The sequence below is a fragment of the Microcaecilia unicolor genome, chromosome 8, assembly GCF_901765095.1.
Source record: "Microcaecilia unicolor chromosome 8, aMicUni1.1, whole genome shotgun sequence".
Classification (NCBI taxonomy): Eukaryota; Metazoa; Chordata; class Amphibia; order Gymnophiona; family Siphonopidae; genus Microcaecilia; species Microcaecilia unicolor.
In genome coordinates this window covers 12,321,854-12,342,758 of record NC_044038.1, presented here as the reverse complement: position 1 = coordinate 12,342,758, position 20,905 = coordinate 12,321,854, and the positions used below count along the sequence as shown (strand labels likewise).

General features: G+C 45.1%; 2 protein-coding genes across 2 annotated transcripts in view; both read right to left on the bottom strand.

Moving 5' to 3' along the window:
- Positions 1-38: 38 nt before the first annotated feature.
- Positions 39-20,905, bottom strand: part of LOC115476971 (actin, cytoplasmic 1-like) — a 57,768-nt gene continuing 36,901 nt past the window's right edge. Inside the window, exon 6 of the mRNA XM_030213577.1 lies at positions 39-197. Within this exon, the coding sequence (XP_030069437.1) occupies positions 54-197 (144 nt within the window). The 3' untranslated portion in view covers positions 39-53. The remainder of the gene's footprint in view (positions 198-20,905) is intronic.
- Positions 1,750-20,873, bottom strand: LOC115475893 (actin-85C-like). Its single transcript, XM_030211959.1, has 4 exons — positions 20,742-20,873; positions 17,864-18,103; positions 13,515-13,953; positions 1,750-1,979 (listed from the first exon to the last, which is right to left on the bottom strand). Exons 1-4 carry the CDS (start codon positions 20,862-20,864, stop codon positions 1,750-1,752), a joined length of 1,032 nt encoding a protein of 343 aa, XP_030067819.1. The 5' UTR covers positions 20,865-20,873.

The following is a 20,905-nucleotide window of genomic DNA, read 5'->3' as shown; positions in this document are numbered from 1 at the left end:
TCTCTTGACAAGGAAAGCCGCACTTTACCCTTAGAAAGTACCAATGGATTTTTCTAGAAGCATTTGCGGTGGACAATGGAGGGTCCAGACTCATCGTACTCCTGTTTGCTGATCCACATCTGCTGGAAGGTGGACAGGGAGGCCAGGATGGAGCCTCCAATCCAGACGGAGTACTTGCGTTCAGGTGGGGCAATGATCTGCAGAATCAAAATACCAATGAGTTTACCAATGTGCACCAGTGGCAACATTCCATGTAGAACCCCAAAGAGTAGCAAGATTCTAGAATTCTAAAGAATAACAACATTCCATTCAGAATCCCAAGTACATAAGTATTGCCATACTGGGACAGACCAAAGGTCCATCAAGCCCATTATCCTGTTCCCAACAGTGGCCAATCCAGGTCACAAATACCTGGCAAGATCCCCCCAAAAAACTACAAAACCGTTTATACTGCTTATCCCAGAAATAGTGGATTTTCCCCAAGTCCATTTAATAATGGTCTATAGACTTTTCCTATAGGAAGCCGTCCAAACCTTTTTTAAACTCCACTAAGCTAACCACCTTTACCACATTCTCTGGCAACGAATTCCAGAGTTTGATTACACGTTGAGTGAAGAAAAGGGTTCTCCGATTCTTTTTAAATTTACTACATTGTAGCTTCATCGCATGTCCCCTAGTCCTAGTATTTTTGGAAAGCGTAAACAGATGCTTCACATATACCCATTCAACTCCACTCATTATTTTATAAACCTCTATCATATCTCCCCTCAGCCACCTTTTCTCCAAGCTGAAGAGTTTTGTGGGCCATTGCTAGACTAGATAAATGGTTCTATAGTAATGGGAGAGTTTAATGGTATGTCTTCCTACAGTAGGATTTTTACTGAGGGCGGGGTGGTAGGGGAAGTCCGCCCTCGGGGCACGCTGCAAGGGGGTGCAGGGAGCAGCTGCATGGCTCTCAGCTCTACCGGGTCTCTGCTCCCTCTGATGTTACTTCCTGTCACGGGGCAGGGAACCGGCAGAGCCGACAGCCATGCAACTGCTCCCAGCACCCCCAGGAAGTAAGAGCAATGTGCTGGGGGGTGGAGGTGGAGGTGATGCACCGGGGGGTGGAGGTGATGCGCCAGGGGGAATGATGTGCCCGGGGGGGGGGTGCTCAGCGGCGATCTGCCCTGGGTGGCAGCTGACCTAGGAACGCCACTGGCACTGATAACTGCTGAATTCCACCTGATCATGACTTGCTTTATTTCATGGCAAGAAGCTATAATGCACTATTGAATAAAGGCAAGATACAGTTTTAACAATTCTCTTTCTCTGTTCTCTTCCTCCTTCCCTCCCCTCTACCCCCATAAGCAGTGACACAAACTTAGGGGTGGGCAGCACTAAGCTTTTCTCATGTCGGCTGGAGCCCAACCCCTTGGCTATAGCTTCCATCAGTGACTTCTCCAGTTCTGCTTATGGGTCTTCTGCTTACTCCCTACACCTGGGGTTCAGGATCTTCCCCCCCTCACCAACTGGTCTACCTTCTTTTGGTCCCTGGCAGTAGCAGCATTACAGGAGGAGGCTTTGACTTGTGATGGTTATAAATCCAATTGCCTTTAATCTGTCAATTACATAGTGAAGTCTTTTCCTCCACTAATTAATATTAGAATTTAATCAATAATTTCCAGCACAAAAAGACAACATAGCCTGTCATTGAAGGTAGTGATTTATTATATGAGGCAAGCTATCGACCGTTAGTAGTAGTAGGGATTAAGAATTTATCAATAACTGTGGCAGGTGAAAAGACCTGAACCTCACCTTGATCTTCATAGTGCCGGGTGCCTGGAATGTGATCTCTTTCTGCATCCTGTCTGAAATCCCTGGGTACATTGTGGTACCACCGGAGAGCACAATATTGGCGTACAGGTCCTTACGGATATCAACGTCACACTTCATGATAGAGTTGAAGGTGAGTTCATGAATTCCAGGATTTTCCAAGCCTGCACAAGAGAAACAATATTGGTATTTAGTTTTTTTTTTTTTGGTGAAGGCTTTTGTTGTGATGAAGGAGTACTAATTTAGATTTTCAATTTTTTAAATTGCCTTTTCCCAAATCCAAGTTCAACGTGAGTTACATGTTCAGGTACAAGAGTTATTTCTCTGCCTAAACTGGCTGACAGTCTAGTTGTACCTCTCCCTCCGCACCTTTAGTGTTCACTCTGGTGGATCCTCTTCTACTTCTATCCCTCTGCCTGTCGGCGTACCTCAGGGTTCTGTTCTTGGTCCGTTCCTCTTTTCTATCTACACTTCTTCCCTTGGTTCATTAATCTCATCCCATGGCTTTTCCTACCATCTCTATGCTGATGACTCCCAAATCTACCTTTCTACCCCTGATATCTCACCTTGCATCCAAACCAAAGTTTCAGCGTGCTTGTCTGACATTGCTGTCTGGATGTCTCAACGCCACCTGAAATTAAATATGACCAAAACCGAGCTTCTCATTTTTCCCCCAAAACCCACCTCCCCGCTCCCCCCGTTTTCTATTTCTGTTGATGGCTCTCTCATTCTCCCTGTCTCCTCAGCTCGAAACCTTGGGGTCATCTTTGACTCTTCTCTGTCCTTCTCTGCTCATATCCAGCAGATTGCCAAGACCTGTCGTTTCTTTCTTTACAACATCCGTAAAATCCACCCCTTTCTTTCCGAGCACTCTACCAAAACCTTCATCCACACCCTTGTCACCTCTCGTTTAGACTACTGCAATCTGCTTCTTGCTGGCCTCCCACTTAGTCACCTCTCCCCTCTCCAGTCGGTTCAAAACTCTGCTGCCCGTCTCATCTTCCGCCAGGGTCGCTTTACTCATACTACCCCTCTCCTCAAGACCCTTCACTGGCTCCCTATCCGTTTTCGCATCCTGTTCAAACTTCTTCTACTAACCTATAAATGTACTCACTCTACTGCTCCCCAGTATCTCTCCACACTCGTCCATCCCTACACCCCTTCCTGTGCACTCCGCTCCATGGATAAATCCTTCTTATCTGTTCCCTTCTCCACTACTGCCAACTCCAGACTTCACGCCTTTTGTCTCACTGCACCCTTCGCCTGGAATAAACTTCCTGAGCCCCTATGTCTTGCCCCATCCTTGGCCACCTTTAAATCTAGACTGAAAGCCCACCTCTTTAACATTGCTTTTGACTCGTAACCACTTGTAACCACTCGCCTCCACCTACCCTCCTCTCTTCCTTCCCGTTCACATTAATTGATTTGATTTGCTTACTTTATTTATTTTTTGTCTATTAGATTGTAAGCTCTTTGAGCAGAGACTGTCTTTCTTCTATGTTTGTGCAGCGCTGCGTATGCTTTGTAGCGCTATAGAAATGCTAAATAGTAGTAGTAGTAGTAGTAGTAGGTTCTCACTCTGCCTCTCTAACCACCAGGCTACTCCTTCACTTACACCTACAATGTGAACTTATCCAAAATAATTTCACAAGGAACAGAGTTACATAGTAAACATAGTAGATGATGGCAGAAAAAGACCTGCACGGTCCATCCAGTCTGTCTGCCCAAGAAGATAAATTCATATGTGCTACTTTTTTATTTGTACTGTCCTCTTCAGTGCACAGACCATATAAGTCTGCCCAGCACTATCCCTGCCTCCCACCACCGGCTCTGGCACAGACCGTATAAGTCTGCCCAGCACTAGTCCAGCCTCCCAACCACCAGCCCCAGCACAGACCGTATAAGTCTGCCCAGCACTATCCTCGCCTCCCAACTACCAGTCCCGCCTCCCACCACCAGCTCTGGCACAGACCGTATAAGTCTGCCCAGCACTAGTCCAGCCTCCCAACCACCAGCCCCAGCACAGACCGTATAAGTCTGCCCAGCACTAGCCCCGCCTCCCAACCACCAGCTCTGCCACCCATTCTAGGCTAAGCTCCTGAGGATCCCTTCCTTCTGCACAGGATTCCTTTATGTTTATCCCACGCATGTTTGAATTCCGTTACCGTTTTCATCTCCACCACCTCCCGCGGGAGGGCATTCCAAGCATCCACCACCCTCTCCGTGAAAAAATACTTCCTGGCATTCTTCTTGAGTCTGCCCCCCTTCAATCTTATTTCATGCCCTCTCGTTCTACCGCCTTCCCATCTCCGGAAAAGGTTCGTTTGCGGATTAATACCTTTCAAATATTTGAACGTCTGTATCATATCACCCTTGTTTCTTCTTTCCTCCAGGGTATACATGTTCAGGTCCGCAAGTCTCTCCACATACGTCTTGTAACGCAAATCCCATACCATCCTCGTAGCTTTTCTTTGCACTGCTTCAATTCTTTTTACATCCTTAGCAAGATACGGCCTCCAAAACTGAACACAATACTCTAGGTGGGGCCTCACCAATGACTTGTACAGGGGCATCAACACCTCTTTTCTTCTGCTGGTCACACCTCTCTCTATACAGCCTAGTAACCTTCTAGCTACGGCCACCGCCTTGTCACACTGTTTCATCGCCTTCAGATCCTCGGATACTATCACCCCAAGATCCCTCTCCCCATCTGTACCTAGCAGACTCTCACCACCTAACACATACGCCTCTCTTGGATTTCTACTCCCTAAGTGCATCACTTTGCATTTCTTCGCATTGAATTTTAATTGCCAAACCTTAGACCATTCTTCTAGCTTTTTCAGATCCTTTTTCATGTTTTCCATTCCCTCCGGGGTGTCCACTGTGTTACAAATCTTAGTATCATCCGCAAATAGGCAAACTTTACCTTCTAACCCTTCGGAAATGTCACTCACAAATATATTGAACAGAATTGGCCCCAGCACCGATCCCTGAGGCACTCCGCTACTCACCTTTACCTCCTCCGAGCGAACTCCATTCACCACCACCCTCTGGCGCCTGTCCGTCAACCAGTTCCTAATCCAGTTCACCACTTTGGGTCCTATCTTCAGCCCATCCAGATAATTTAAGAGCCTCCTGTGGGGAACCGTGTCAAAAGCCTTGCTGAAATCTAAGTAGATTACGTCTATAGCACGTCCATGGTTCAATTCTCCTGTCACCCAATCAAAGAATTCAATGAGATTTGATTGGCACGATTTCCCTTTGGTAAAACCATGTTGTCTCGGATCTTGCAACTCATTTTCTTCCAGGAAATTCACTATCCTTTCCTTCAGCATCGCTTCCATTACTTTTCCAGTAATCGAAGTGAGGCTTACCGGCCTGTAGTTTCCAGCTTCTTCCCTATCACCACTTTTGTGAAGAGGGACCACCTCCGCCGTTCTCCAATCCCTCAGAACCTCTCCCATTTCTAAAGATTTATTAAACAAATCTTTAAGAGGACCCGCCAGAACCTCTCTGAGCTCCCTCAATATCCTGGGGTGGATCCCATCCGGTCCCATGGCTTTGTCCACCTTTAGTTTTTCTAGTTGTTGATACATACTCTCTTCCGAGTTGCAAGAGTTTATTATCGCAGACATTGTGGATCAGAGGTTCATAACCTTTTTTGCTTCCTGCACCCTTTAGCTGATCATTGAAATCCTCGCACCCTCTTCCTAAATCATGTGTCCACTAGTGACTACTGACAGATACATATGTCGCTGTTAGCCGCTAGCAGTGCCAACTGCTAACATAAGAACATACTGAGTCAGACCAATGGTCCATCTAGCTCTGCTTCCAACAGTGGCCAATCCAGGTCACTAGAATCCCAAAGAGTAGCAAGATTCCAGAATCCCAAAGAGTAGCAACATTCCAGAATCCCAGAGTAGCAACATTCCAGAATCCCAAAGAGTAGCAACATTCCGGAATCCCAAAGAGTTGCAAGATTCCAGAATCCCAGAGTAGCAACATTCCAGAATCCCAAAGAGTAGCAACATTCCGGAATCCCAAAGAGTTGCAAGATTCCGGAATCCCTAAGAGTAGCAACATTCTACACTACCAATCACAGGGCAAGCAGTGGTTTCCCCATGTCTGTCTCAATAGCAGACTATGGACTTTTCCTCCAGGAACTTGCCCAAACCTTTTTTAAACCCAGATATGCTAAAATTACAGTAGTATACAGTAATATTACCAATAATTGTCCTAATAACTGCCTTCATTCTGGCTAGAGTGTTTCAATAAATTGCCTCAGATTTCAAGACCCTTCTCCACATCCTGTTTGACCTATTCCTGGTAGGCACCACTGGTTAAGAACTCCTGTTATAAATCATAACAGAACCTGAAAACTCCATTGTCAAAAGTCTCTTCCGGCCAGCTAGTGAAGTGCAGACATTGATAAGGCAATAAACAACACTCACATTTTAAGAATACCCAAATCCCATCCCTATCACACCCCCTTGTGATCTGGACGCAGTACAGTGAAAAACATTTCAAATCTGAGTTTTGGAAAATCGCAATTTAGACAGTTTTCAGAGAAAAAAAACCCAGCCAAATGCCACTTTATGCCATTTTTTAGATATTTTTCTCTTTTGAAAATGAGCCCCTAAATGGAACAAAGCATCGCTGATTCTGCTAGGCCAAGCTGAGGTGATTTGATCAAGAAAAGCACAGTAGATCTGTGAAAAGAAGCTCAGCTGAATATTGCCGACTCCAAGAGGCTGAAATCCCAGCTGATCTTAAGAAAGGAAGCCCAGCTAAAACGGTGAGGGTAAGACTGGGCAGGAAGGCCCAGCAGATGCTGAAATGGGAAAGTGCAGGTGATTCTGTGAGAAAGCACACCACTGATCTGGTGAAATGAAACCCAAGAGATCCGAAAAGGTGAAGTTCTTCTGGAGTTGTGAAGATAAGCTCAACTGATCCCGTAAGGATATGGCCACACGACTGTAGAAGTCTAGTTGATTCTTTCAAGGAGAGAGAATTTGAATCGGCATAGAGAAGCAAAATTGATCACACAGGGTCAAAGGCATGTCGGGTTTTGTTTTTTGGGTTTTTAAAAATGTAATTCCAAGTGATCCTTGAGAACAAACTCAGCTATATCTGAGAATACTGAGAAAGGGTACTGCCAGCTGAAACAAAATTCTAAACTAGTCTCAAGGTATCTTCCTGCCGAACTTGAGAGGTTTAAGAAATAATTACCGCAAGGACAAATTGCACCAAGTTTGCAAAGAAAAAGGCTTTTAACTAGGGAAATTAAATTCTCGAGATATAGTGATACTGAATCTGAAAGGCACTTCTTATACTGTGAAAGGGAAGCAGAGAGAATATACAATGAGGCCAAATATCAAGTGATATTGCACAGGCAACACTGAGAAGCTAAAGAATAGAACCAGGGGACATAAGATGAAGCTAGAATGTGGTAGATTTAAAATGAATAGGAAGAAGTTTTTCTTTACTCAGCACGTAGTTAGACTCTGATACTCGTTGCTGGAAAATGTAGTGACAGCAGTTGGCATTGCTGAGTTTAAAGGGGGTTTGGACAGATTCCTGAAGGAAAAGTCCATTGAACATTATTAATTTAAAATTTGTTTTGTTTGGGTTTTTGCCGGGTTCTTGAGGCCTGGATTGGCCACTGTCGCAGACAGGATGCTGGGCTTGATGGACCCTTGGTCTTTTCCCAGTATGGCGGTGCTTATGTGCACTGAAAAGATGACTCATAGCCAGCACTGCTACTGCAAAGACAGGCGTAGAAGATCCTGAGAGGTCAACGTACAGGTGAATCTGTGAGGTTAAGGTTAGCAGCGTCCATGAAGTCAAGTACAGCAGAGCTGACCTTGAGAGACCAAGCATAGCTGTCACGGTGACAATAAGGGCAGCTGACTCTGTAAGCCCAAACGCAGCTGACCTGTGAACCCAAGCTCGACTGACCCTGTGAAGTCAAGTGCAGATTAACCTGTGAGTCCAACCACTGTCAACATTGTGAGGTCAACCACAGTTCACCCTTTGAGGTGAAGCACAACTGGCCCTCCGAGGTGCAGCAGAGCTTCTCCGAGAGGTGAAGCACAATGGATCCCATGAGAATAAACCCAGCTGAACCTGAAAGATGAGTCTCAGCTGGTCCTGTAAGGTCAAACTCAGCAGAGTCTGTAAGGTCCAGCCCAGATTACTCTACCACGTGAAAAGAGCTAATTACCCTTCTTAATCTACTGTAAGGTCAAAGACACCCAGGACACAGTGTTCTTTGTGACTAAGGAAGATCGGAATTTGGAAGGCAGAAATGCCACTCATAAGAAGGTTCCTTTTTTTGTTTGCTTGTTTTTGTTTTAGGGAAAGGAGAGCAGCTGAACTAACCCGAGTTAGAAGAAATGGAAGGTCAGAAACTAAATTCTGTTCCAGTCAGAAGCAAATATGAAACCATTTTACTGTCTCTTAGAGTAGGCACAGCAGTGGCATCTGGTCATCTCAAGACCCAAAGGTGCTTAACTGTGAAAGGAGTCCGATTATGCCTGCTACCTTTTGCCCCATTAGAGTGCGAGACTGACTCAATAAATACGAAGAATGAGAGAATAACTTGCCCCTAAAGAGGAGATGTAGCTGGTTGATGTATTGCTTTGGCATTGCAGCCTGCTCACTTGATTACCACAGACTGCTCAAAGAATAAAATAATACAGATTCTTTTGGATTCATATTTGGTAAATGAAACTCTTTATTAGCTAAATGGAGAGTGTATAAGTCATTATTGCTTCAATCTACACAATGATTAAGAAATATACACCCTGACTGAGTCAAATTAGATATGCACACTAATTAAACCATCTAACTAAAAGAAAGCTATAAAATAGGGATATATATATATATATATACATACAACATCACTGGTTCAGGAAGCTCAGGCCCTTATCTCATCAGCCGGGAGGTCCGTTGCAGCGAGAGCTCAAAGTTTCCTTATGGCAAATCCTCTGCACGGTACATACGTTTACCCCCAGATGAACCTCGACCTTGCTTTGACAAACCCTCCCTTTTTAATAGGCTCTCAGCTCATGTCCAGGGCTAAGGAAAATTACAGAATGCTTCTCTGCTTAGGTCTTTGGGAACGTGGTCACATGCTTTCCCAAGTCCAGGTAGCCAAGGGTATTATCGATTAAAGTAAAACTGAAAAATAATTCTTAAACCATCCACCACATTTGAGTACAGGGAACTGCAAGTACCTAGCATTAAAACAGGAAACCACCACATGGAATCAACTGAGGGACTTGGACAACTGTCGTGGAAGGAATCCCCAGGGCCAATTAAGAAAAGGCTGAAATTTCCTTCAAAATCTGCACACTGGTTCACAAAATCATCTATGGCGCAGATACATGTCAGACTTAATCGACCTACCTACCAGGAATGCATCCAAACTAACACGAACATATCTAAATCTACACTACCCAAGCTGTAAAGGACTTAAATACAAATCTATCTACGCATCCAGCTTTTCCTTCATAAGCACACAACTGTGGAACACATTACCAAAAGCCTTGAAAATGACGTACGCCCACCTTAACTTCCGGAAAACCACCCTGTTTAAAAAGGCATACCCTAACGACCCAACTTAAATGCCTGATCTCGGCTACACAAGAAAACTAAAGCATGTAATGAACATAACACAACTCTTCCGCTCTACTATTCCTATGTGGCTCTGCCACATGAACTTTATCCTATCACATCAAATTGTATTTGTTCACACCGGAGTCTGCTAATGACTCTCCGGTACTATGTAAGCCACATTGAGCCTACAAATAGGTGGGGGAAATGTGGGATACAAATGTAACAAATATCAAATAACTTTTGGTACCTTTTTGCTCAGTGGCTCAATTCAGACTGAACTGTTATCAAAGCGAGCCCACTCAGAGAAAACCCAGTGAAAGGATCAAAGGAAGTCTACAAACCTACCACTGAAGACATTCTAAATATTGCTGGAAGGTCTACCTTTCCAATTCTATGAGAGGAGACGTAGCAGACATGGGGGCGGGAGCAGGGGTAGAAGGAACCCCAACCACCAGGTGTACCTCTGGTCTAAATGCCCCAAAGCTCCACTGGAAACCACTTGAATAGCTGGACCAAGAGCAGACCTCAATCCATAACTGGACAGAAGACGAGGTGGGTACTCAGCATCAACGAATATCACCTACAGCTGCGTGGTTCACATAAACAGTTGGGTCTAAGCCGGCCGAGAAGGAGAAAGAGACCTGATGTGCAGTGGTTTACTTCCCTCTTCTCCTGCCCTACAATCTCTGTGGGGCAAGGGAGAGAGACTGAGGAGAGACCCAATGCCGGCAGCTTTGCAGAATTCTGCATGTTCTGTGGGGTTGAGGAATTCTGTGCAAATTCTGCACAGTTTCCCCCAGGAGTAACACAGTAGGTCAGGAGCTACCTCAGAAGAACAGTCATCTGCTGAGTGTTCTACAGCTGCATGATACCCTTAAGGAAGAACTACTTTTCTTTCTTTGTCTCCATCTGCTGCCCAGTGAACACAACCCACAAATTCTGGACTGATCTGTGGGATGCTAAGGCAAGAGGCATTATCACCTTCGTCTTTTCTGATGGTTAGACCTCTGCTAATGCACCCTTCAGTACTGTCTTGTCACACTGTTTGGGAGCCTTGAGGTCATCAGATATATTTGGTCCTAGATCTTTCTCATGTTGGGTGCATAAGGAGGACCTCAGCATTTCCTTCCCTCACTGATTATATATAGCATACTTGGTTTCTGTATTCCAGGTACACTACTTTTCATACAGCATAAGTTACCAAATATTAACCGTTCTTCAGGCTTTCCCTATTTCCTGGAGTACCTTCAAAAAGAGAAACCTTCCATATTAGACCTTCTGCAAGATTATTTATGAAAACACTGTATAAAAGTGAACATAACAATTATCCCAGAGGAACTCCACAGGTGGTTAACCTTTCCACAGAGAGAACTCTATGCCCAACACCGTGTGTTGCCTATAACTCAACCATTGCAATGACAGAGCCTACACCAGTGTGCCCTCCAGACCTTTGCAATTATGTATCCTAAATGTGGCCACTATGGAGGTAATTTTGGATGATTATTCCAGCACATAAATAACCTCTTATAAAATATGGACTGGGGTAAAAATATGCATTATGATATGAAGATGCATACTTTACCAATGGGCATGCATAGTTTAGCATATACACATACCTTTTATAATCTTCATGCTTACATGCATAAGGTACTCGCCTTCATTTATACCAGTTCTCGAGTTGGTGTAAGCGATCGTACCTACACTTAAAGTGTGTTCTCTGCCACATAGAGAAATACTTTATAAAGGTAAGTGGCAACCTACTAGTCTTCCTAAAAGAATGCCTAACTAGGCCCCATGTTATAAAATCACCCTCTTGTCACTCAATTATCACTCTTGATCAATGCCCTTTCCCCTAGAACTATGAATAGCAGCCTCAACCAACCCAGAGAGTAAAAGGCCCAACTCAAGAATCAAATGTGACCGTCTCTGGGAAAAGGCGACTATAGTAGCAGATCCAAAATGTTGAGAATTGCTAATTTTTCATTTCATGGGTCCATAAGCAAACTAAAAAATGTACGTTTGAACTTCTGTAACTTTTTTATTTTTTTCACAGAAATGGATGAGGTTTAAACTGTTGTTATTACAAATTTGTTTACTCTAACAGAATTCATTAAAACCTCACTTGTTTCCAAAACCTTTAGTCACCTTTTTCCTGGAGATGGTCACAAATTAGGAACCTTCTGCATGGCAATGCGCTGTTCTACTACAAAGCCACCAAGTTGGTTGGCCCTACTGAACCAGTTTCTGACCTGTTTGGTCACCTTAACCCCTAAATCTAGGTTGGTTAGTTATTTATGAACCTCATGTATGGACTAGTGCTGTAGGACTTACCAAAATTCAAAAATACCACACGTGGAGGCTAATTTTATAAACAGGACACCTAGACTGTGGGCCAGAAAGATGCACAAGTTAAACTCTAGCATCACAAACAGGGGGCAGTCAACGTAAAAGTCTGACTGCATTGGTTTTACTTCCTAACTAATGGAGTTTCCATCATAGTCCAGTCCTGCCCAAAGGTGGCCAAACAGGTAGAACAGGTGATGGCGAAAGTGGAGTGGAGTGGAGGAGTGGCCTAGTGGTTAGGGTGGTGGACTTTGGTCCTGGGGAACTGAGGAACTGAGTTCAATTCCCACTTCAGGCACAGGCAGCTCCTTGTGACTCTGGGCAAGTCACTTAACCCTCCATTGCCCCATGTAAGCCGCATTGAGCCTGCCATGAGTGGGAAAGCGCAGGGTACAAATGTAACAAAAATAAAATAGATACTATTGGAGATTCTACATGGAATGTTGCTACTATTGGACATTCTACACGGAATGTTGCTATTCCATGCAACATTCCATGTAGAAGGCTGCGCAGGCTTCTGTTTCTGTGAGTCTGATGTCCTGCACGTACGTGCAGGACGTCAGACTCACAGAAGCAGAAGCCTGCGCGGCCACATTGGTGATCTGCAAGGGCCGACTTCTACATGGAATGTTGCTAGTGGAATAGCAACATTCCATGTAGAATCTCAAATAGTAGCAACAGTGGAGGAGTGGCCTAGTGGTTAGGGTGGTGGACTTTGGTCCTGAGGAACTGAGTTCGATTCCCACTTCAGGCACAGGTAGCTCCTTGTGACTCTGGGCAAGTCACTTAACCCTCCATTGCCCCATGTAAGCCGCATTGAGCCTGCCATGAGTGGGAAAGCGCAGGGTACAAATGTAACAAAAATAAAATAGATACTATTGGAGATTCTACATGGAATGTTGCTACTATTGGAGATTCTACATGGAATGTTGCTAAAATGTTGGGAAAGCGCAAGGTACAAAAATAAAACAAAAATAAATAAATAAGGATGCTTAGGTGCATAGGGAAAAGAATGGCCAGTTGGAAAAAAGAGGTGATAAAGCCCCTGTATAAGACTCTACTGAGACCTCATTTAGAACATTATGTACAATCCTGGAGACTGTACCTTCAGAAGGCAGCTAATAAAATGGTCAATGGTCTTCATCATAAAGCGTATGGGGACAGACTTAAAGATCTTTAGAAGAAAGGCAGGAGAGGGGAGATATGACAGAGACATTTAAATATCTGTGTGGTATAAAGGTGAGTCTCTTTCAATTTAAAGGAAGTCCTGGAACGAGGAGGTATAGGATGAAGGTGAAAAGGGGCAGACTCAGAAATAATCTGAGAAAATATTTCTTCACAGAAAGGGTGGTGAATTCGTGGAACAGTCTCCTGGTGGAAGTGGTGGAGAGGAAAACAGTATCTGAATTCAAGAGAGCTTGGGATAAGTACATAAGATCTCTAAGGGAATGATAGGGAGAGTAGATGGCATGGATGGGCAGACTGGATAGACCATATGGTCTTTATCTGCCTACATTTTTCTGTTTCTATGTTCTATCCTGAACTGTCTTTGACATTTTTAGAACACAGACCGTAGAAGTCTGCCTGGCACTGGCCTTACTTCCCAAGTACTATAAAACCATGCTGCCTTGAACCCTGTAAACAATAAAATAATGCAGTTCACCAGTATTGCTTAACTAATGACATACATTATGAATCTTTGATAAATTGGAGTAACATGTGGTATTGCAACTGACCAAGGAAGGCTGGTTGAAAGAGAGCCTCTGGGGCCCGGAACCTCTCATTGCCAATGGTGACAACCTGACCATCAGGAAGCTCATAGGTCTTTTCCAGAGAGGAAGAGGAGGAAGCTGTGGCCATTTCCTGCTCAAAGTCCAAGGCGACATAACACAGTCTCTCCTTAATGTCACGCACAATTTCTCTTTCTGCTGTGGTGGTGAAGCTGTAGCCCCTCTCGGTCAGAATCTTCATGAGGTAGTCTGTCAGGTCACGGCCAGCCAAATCCAGACGTGTGATAGCATGGGGCAGGGCATAACCTTCATAGATGGGCACTGTGTGGGTAACACCATCACCAGAGTCCATCACAATACCAGTGGTACGACCTGAAGCGTACAGTGACAGCACAGCCTGGACGGCAACGTACATAGCTGGAGTGCTGAAAATCTCAAACATTATCTAAAAATGGATGGAATGCAAAAATATATAAAGATTAAAGATAATCATTTCCAGGACAATAATTGAACTAATACATAGATATTTATTTTTCAACCAGTCACAGAAATTACGTAATTATGTGGTTGGTTAGGTTGAGAAAGGATTTGAGGTTCTGGTCATAAATTGTCAATTACCTGTCTTCATGTGGTAATCCAGGGAAACATGAAAAACACTATAGGGTTGATATTCAGTGTTATTTAATCAGGTAGGAACTGGCTTCTGCCTAGTTAAACCTGGAATTGTGGATTTTTCCCAAATGGACTTGGGAAAAATCCACAATTCCAGGAATAACATGTATAGAATGTTTGTACGTTTGGGAAGCTTGCCAGGTGTCGTTGGCCTAGATTGGCCGCTGTCGTGGACAGGATGCTGAGCTCGATGGACCCTTGGTCTTTCCCAGTGTGGCATTACTTATGTACATTAGCAAAATTCGCCCTTTCCTCTCTGAGCACACCACCCGAACTCTCATCCACTCTCTCATTACCTCTCGTCTTGACTACTGCAACCTACTCCTCACTGGCCTCCCACTTTGCCATCTATCCCCCCTTCAGTCCGTTCAGAACTCTGCTGCACGTCTTATCTTCCGCCTGGACCGATATACTCACACCACCCCTCTCCTCAAATCACTTCACTGGCTTCCGATCAGGTACCGCATACAGTTCAAGCTTCTCCGACTAACCTACAAATGCACTCGATCTGCAGCCCCTCCCTACCTCTCTACCCTCATCTCCCCTTACGTTCCTACCCGTAACCTCTGCTCTCAAGACAAATCCCTCCTTTCAGTACCCTTCTCCACCACCGCCAACTCCAGGCTCCGACCTTTCTGCCTCGCCTCACCCCATGCTTGGAATAAACTCCCTGAGCCCATTCGCCAGGCCCCCTCCCTGCCCATCTTCAAATCCTTTCTCAAAGCCCACGTCTTCAATGTCACCTTTGGCACCTAACCACCATACCTCTATTCAAGAAATCTAGACTGCCCCAACTTGACATTTTTCGTCCTTTAGATTGTAAGCTCCTTTGAGCAGGGACTGTCCTTTCTGTTAAACTGTACAGCTCTGCGTTACCCTAGTAGCGCTCTAGAAATGTTAAGTAGTAGTAGTAGTACTTATCTCATGCATATTCATTGTGGGTGTCCTGAAAACCCAACTGGCTAAGTGTGTCCCAAGGAGTGTGCTGAGAACCCCTGGTCTGAAGCAGAGGTGTCAAACAATAACCCTGGGGGCCCACAGTCCAGTCTGCTTTTTAGGATATCCATAATGAATATACATCAGCTATATCTGGATTCAGTGGAGGTAGTGTATTCAGATATATCTCATGCATATTCAGTACAAATCTACAAAATCTCTGACAACTATTCCTCAGTTTCTTATTTATTGTAAACTAGCCGTTGAGCCCGTTAAAATGGGCTATTGGGTCACCGCTGCCCCCTCCCCCCGAGGTTGCTGCTGCCGGTAACCCCCCCCCCCCCCCACACCCTCCCGAGTCGCCGCCGGCCCGTCTCTTCGCTATTCAACTTACTACTCCGGAGCAGGCAGATCAGCTGAGCTCCTGTCAGCCTTCCTTCTCTGCCTGTGTCCCGCCCTCGTGTGACGTAACGTCGGCGAGGGCGGGACACAGGCAGGGAAGGAAGGCCAACGGCAGCTCAGCTGATCTGCCTGCTCCGGAGTAGTAAGTTGAATAGCGAAGAGACGGGCCGGGTGGAGGGGTGGCGACGGCGACAGCTCCGGGGGGGGGAGGGGGAGCGGTGGCGACCTCGGCGGTTCCCTCCCCTTCGCGCAGTTTCCTCTCTGTCCCGCCCATCACGTATTGACGCGGGGGCGGGACAGAGAGGGAAGTCTACTGCGCATTTGCGAGTGAGTAGGATCACTCGCCGTTCATATGTTTGATTATATTATTGAGCAGAGATTTTGCAGTTTTGTACGTTGCTAGTTGCAGCTATTTGAAAAATATTTATCCCTGTGTTTGCATTCGTATTGTGATAAGTAAGGGGGTGTCCTATAGGGTGTAGGCCACTAGAGGGCGCTAGAGGAAGCTGGAGGTTGCTAGGACCGGGGAGAGCCCTGGGAGGCCCACAGGTGCAGGAGATTATGGGCTGGGTCCTGGGTGGCTAATTAACCACTTCACTTTATACCCCACCTGAGTTGTGAAAGGAGGGAAGTGAGCTAGCAGCAGAAGAAGAGAGAGCCTCTGAAAGATACTGGCTAACCTGATGGACTTGGGGGTGGACTGGGTGTCCAAAGGAGATCAGCAGGCTGAAAGTCCTGGGGTAAGAAGTCCCTAAAGCATTAGAGTTTGACTGTGTGTCTAGAACTGTGTGTTCAAAGAGGGACTGTGTGTCCAAGATGAAAAGACTGTGTGTCTAGGACTGTGTGTTCAAAGGGGGACTGTGTGTCCAAGATGAAAAGACTGTGTGTCTAGAACTGTGTGTTCAAAGAGGGACTGTGTGTCCGAAGAGAAGCAGGCTGCAAAGCCTGGGGTTGAGAGTAGGGTTACCATTTTGTGTCCTCTAAAAAAGAGGACACATGTCACGCCCCCTACCCCGCCCCCGCCCCGCCTCATGCCCCGCCCCCTTCAGGTCCGGGCCCCGCCCCCTTCAGGTCCGGGCCCCGCCCCTATTCCCCCCCCCCCCCCATCACATACCCCCCCCTCACTTACTGTCTAGCCCTGGTGGTCTAGTAGCGTCTTCTCTTCGGGGCAGGAAAGAGCCCCCTCTTTCCTGCCCGGAGCGCTGCCTGCCCTTGCCTGCTGCATCCTCCTCGGTATGGCTGGGGATTCAAAATGGCCACCGAGAGTTGAAGCGGCCTCGCGAGAGTTCAACTCTCGGCGGCCATTTTGAATCCCCAGCCAGACCGAGAAGGATGATAGACAGGGGAGGCAGCGCTCCGGGCAGGAAAGAGGGGGCTCTTTCCTGCCCCGAAGACGTCACTAGACCACCAGGGAACATGGTAAGGAAGGGGAGGGGAGGGGACGGGAGACCACGCGCCGATCGCCCGCCCACACGCCCACCGCACGCACGCGCCTGCCCGCACCCGCGCCCACGTTTGTCCAGAAATCCGGACAAACGTGGGCGGGGGCAAAATCCGCCGGACGCCCCGGACATGCCCTCAAAAAGAGGACATGTCCGGGGAAATCCGGACGTATGGTAACCCTAGTTGAGAGTCCCCAAAGTATTGGTATAGTACTGAGCCCATGTATCTGTGTGGGGAGGCTCAATGTGAAGATCTATGAAAGCATAAAGTGTTAGGCTAGAAGAAGTGTGCCCAGGGGCTGGAATAAAGAGTTGCCTGAGATATATGCAGTTGGTGAGACCTGCTTAATTTGCTGAGTGGAAACCAGGTCACCCTGAGTGAGAAGGGGTAGCACACTAATCTGCATATGATTTGCATATTGAGAACCAGGTCACCCTGAGTGAGAAGGGGGATACCACAGTATGCATATTCAGTAGGGATATCCTGAATTACTGACCGGTTTGCAGCCCTACAGGACTGCAGTTTCACACCCCTAGCCTAAAGGATACCTCCCTGCACTGTTTGATACTTCTGGGGTAAAAGGAATTATTAGAGACCAAATGTCTCCAGTTATCATGGAAAGAGAGTCAGTGCAGGATATGATACTGCAACTCTGTAATTGCTAATACTGGTTAATGAGTCCCAGAATAAACTTTTGAGCAGAAGGAACATGAAAAGCAGATGAATGAACTTCAGCCCAAAGACTATCAGCAAAATGTTAGCCATCTGGTGAAACTTACTGCAAACTTTATTGTTAGATAAGCCCCTGGTATCAAATCAACAAAAGAAAGAAAAAAGGTTTAGTTCCGAAAGACTGAGTGTAAAAACCAAAGTAGACAAGGGATAAGGATACGAGGACACACCTGTGTCATCTTTTCTCTGTTGGCTTTGGGGTTCAGGGGAGCCTCTGTAAGGAGGACAGGGTGTTCCTCAGGAGCAACACGGAGCTCGTTGTAGAAGGTGTGGTGCCAGATCTTCTCCATGTCATCCCAGTTGTTGATGACACCATGTTCAATGGGGTATTTCAGGGTCAGGATACCTCTCTTGCTCTGGGCTTCATCACCAACATAGCTGTCTTTCTGCCCCATACCAACCATCACACCCTGCATAAGAAGATGGGTACAGGAAATTAAATCAGTCAAATTTGAACCCGCACCCCTGTCTATTACAGACAGCATACCCTACTATTATCCTCGACTATCAATTCTCTACGTGGCCAATTACCTCGGACTGGGCTTCTATAAATAGAGCGGGATGGGGTTGATAACACACCAAACCTTCCAAGAAGATCTGGGAATAATAATTTAGTTGTTACTTTTCATTGAAGAGAATCAGAATGTGCTATTATATTCTCTTTTGTTAAAAGATTGTTGAGATAGAATTAAGATAAACTCAACAAATATAAATTGTGCAAATAGATGAATTGTATTGCAGTTTGGAGAATAAATAGTTTAAAACCATAAATAATGAAAATAGCAAATGGATTTCCCTTTATATCTGACAGAAATTTCTTATTTGAGTTTTTGTTGTGCTGTGGAAAATGTTGTTTTGCAAAGTGTTATGATAATGATAAGTAACTATTTTCTTAGTATCTGATCTTGTTTTAATTCTGCAACTCCTAGTATATGAAACAATCTTAATTTTTGTATGTTGCTTAGAACCTAATGGACAACTAACAAATATTGAGAATAGAATAGATTAGAAACACTTAAAATCTCTATACTAGATCCTGTTTACAGTACTTTTACTAAAAATTGTATTTTTTCAAGAAATTCAAGTCAATTTTTTAACATGACAATTTCCCAAAACACCTCAGTAAAACAAGAAATTCACTTTGTTTCTACTGTAAATTTCTTTTTAAATTCTTAGAACCTGTTTCCAAGATTAGATTCTTAATTTCTTTTATCAAAATCCTGTACTTTAGAAACCAAACGCAGGTAAGTATTTTATTCTGATTTCTTTCGGCCTTTAAGCAATTTTTGCTAACGTTTTGCTTTTTAGAGTTCTAATTTTCCTTATGTATTATGTTGTGGTCCACGTATTTTTGTGGAGGTCTTTCTTGTGTCAATTCTTTGCCTTACTTGCAGAGGGCGCCAGCGAGTTGCTTGGAGATCTGATGTAGCACCTACTGCCCTATCTGTACAAAATCAGAAATGGACGACTACCTCCCTGAATGGTGCAACTTAATGTTCGTATAATCAGTGTTTACGTTCTTTTACTGTGTGAATATCTTTTCCTGAAATAAAATGTTAATTAAAAATCCCTATATAATTTTCTAAGAGGTCTCTGTTTTTATTTCCCTCCTTAAGTTGGACTGATTTGCCATCTGAATGTACCCCTAGACTTCAGATTTCTGCAGCCACTGCACACGTGCGCCATTTACAACAATCATCTCAGAGCAGTACCTTGTCATATGCAGCTCAAGGGTTTCAGGGGGGAATTCATCAAGGTGCAGTAAAAGATCACCTTTTACCTCACCTTGATTCACTGCTGGATTCAGCAACCTGCAGGATCTCTGTACTGCAGGTTGCTGAATTCTGTTTTAAAAGAGTGATGCTGGTTGCGAGCCATCTCGTAAACAGCGTTATTCCTGTGGCCTAGGAGCATTGAGCTGCAAAGCAGCAGCCTGATGCTCCCAGGCCAGCAGAGCAGGGTCCCCACCTCCTGTTGCTCCTGCCCAGCCAGGCACCTTTAATTAAAAACAAATTGTGACCCCTAGCAGTAGTCCAGTGAGAATACTGCTAGGAGTGTCATTTTGCTAAAGGCGCCAGACTGGGCAGGAGGGACTGGGATTCATTCATGCCCAAAGATTCCCCTTGGACCACCAATTCTTTCAAAATGTAGCCCATTTAGCGAGTGAGGGCTTCAAAAGAGTGGAATTGGTGGGGTGGGGTGAGCAGGGCCTCGGCCGGGAGGAGAGGGTCTTGTGCCAGGGGGGACTGCTCTGCTAGCCTGGGAACATTGTGCTATGGCTTAGTGGCCCAATAAACTTGGGCAGTGAAATGACCCCAGCAAAAAACGGGGGCTATTTCACTGTGATTTTAGGGCCCTAATGTGACTTGCAGTGTATCACATAGTAATGAGATGCAAGACATGAATGGGCATCTAAATGCCATTTTCCGGCAATCCAAAACAGGAATAGAGCTTGTAAAATAATCACCTTAGGTTCCTAAGTTTGGATGAAAATAGCAAACAAATTTAGGAGCCCATTTTTTTTTTAATATCGGGCCCTTTGTTTTTATCTTGCTAAAAGAGACACAGGGAGATGAAGATGACTTGCTCAAATCACATGCACAGTGAGCAACAGAGTAATGTCTTATACGTATCCCAGAATTACTCCGGCATCATAGTCTAATGCTCCGACCACAAGACCATTCCTCACCCAAAAACATCCCAAATTATTGGCATAAAAGTAAGGTGTCTGCACATTAGGAGGCTGATGTACCATAGTGCACTGGTGCTTGCATCGAAAACGTGCATGAATTGCTTGTTTTATGTTATTATTTTGTGCAAGAGAATGCAAAAGCACAAATGAGAAAAAGAATCATACAAATGCATGGAAAAACATAGGCAGAACATTGTGCAAATCAGCAATTTTCTGCAAATCGTAATGACACCTCAGGAGCCCAGAGCTGGAACTCCTGACAAATCTGCCAGTGTGATAATTCAGAGTGAATGGGCTGTGTCGGCATTGCTGGGCGGCTTTGTAAAAGCTGTGTTTCTGAAAGAGTTAATACACACCTGATGTCTTGGGCGCCCAACGATGGAAGGGAAGACGGCGCGAGGAGCATCATCTCCAGCAAATCCGGCCTTGCACATTCCAGAGCCGTTGTCGATAACAAGGGCAGCAATGTCATCCTCCATTGTGACCTGAAACACTGCAAAAAAAAAACCACAAATCTCTC